The sequence below is a fragment of the Egretta garzetta genome, unplaced genomic scaffold, assembly GCF_000687185.1.
Source record: "Egretta garzetta isolate BGI_Z169 unplaced genomic scaffold, ASM68718v1 scaffold172, whole genome shotgun sequence".
Classification (NCBI taxonomy): Eukaryota; Metazoa; Chordata; class Aves; order Pelecaniformes; family Ardeidae; genus Egretta; species Egretta garzetta.
Genome location: NW_009258951.1, coordinates 964,667 through 965,101, shown reverse-complemented (window position 1 = coordinate 965,101; position 435 = coordinate 964,667). Strand labels below are relative to the sequence as shown.

At 71.5% G+C, this 435-nt stretch overlaps 1 protein-coding gene across 1 annotated transcript in view; it reads left to right on the top strand.

The window, feature by feature from the left end:
* Positions 1–261, top strand: part of CLCN2 (chloride voltage-gated channel 2) — a 13,487-nt gene extending 13,226 nt beyond the window's left edge. Inside the window, exon 20 of the mRNA XM_035890028.1 lies at positions 1–261. This exon is cut by the window's left edge and continues 147 nt beyond it. Within this exon, the coding sequence (XP_035745921.1) occupies positions 1–261 (261 nt within the window).
* The last annotated feature ends 174 nt before the right edge of the window (positions 262–435 follow it).

The following is a 435-nucleotide window of genomic DNA, read 5'->3' as shown; positions in this document are numbered from 1 at the left end:
CAGGGCGGGGGGGAGGGTGCCCAGAGCTGCCTGCCCATGGGTTTGGGGTGCCCGCAGCTGCGCAAGGCCATCGAGGGCTCACTGACGGCCAAGGGGGTGAAGGTGCGCCCACCGCTCGCCAGCTTCCGCGACAGCATCACCAGCGCCAGCGAGCCCGACACCACTGCCCTGCGCCAGCTCTGGCACAGCCACCAGCACCACCCCATGCCCCGCGAGGCCGGTCCCGGGGGCAACGACAACGACGACACCACCAAGGGCTAGTGAGGTGGGGTCGTCCCCCCCACCGTGTCCCCAGTTGCTGCAGGTGCCCCCAGTGCGTGCTGGGGGATGCCCATCCTGTGGCCACCTGTGCCAGGCTCAGCATAGGGGTGGGCACCCTCAATCCAGTGCCGCTGCCCCCCGAACCCCATGCCAGGGGCTGGCCAGGTGCCCCCC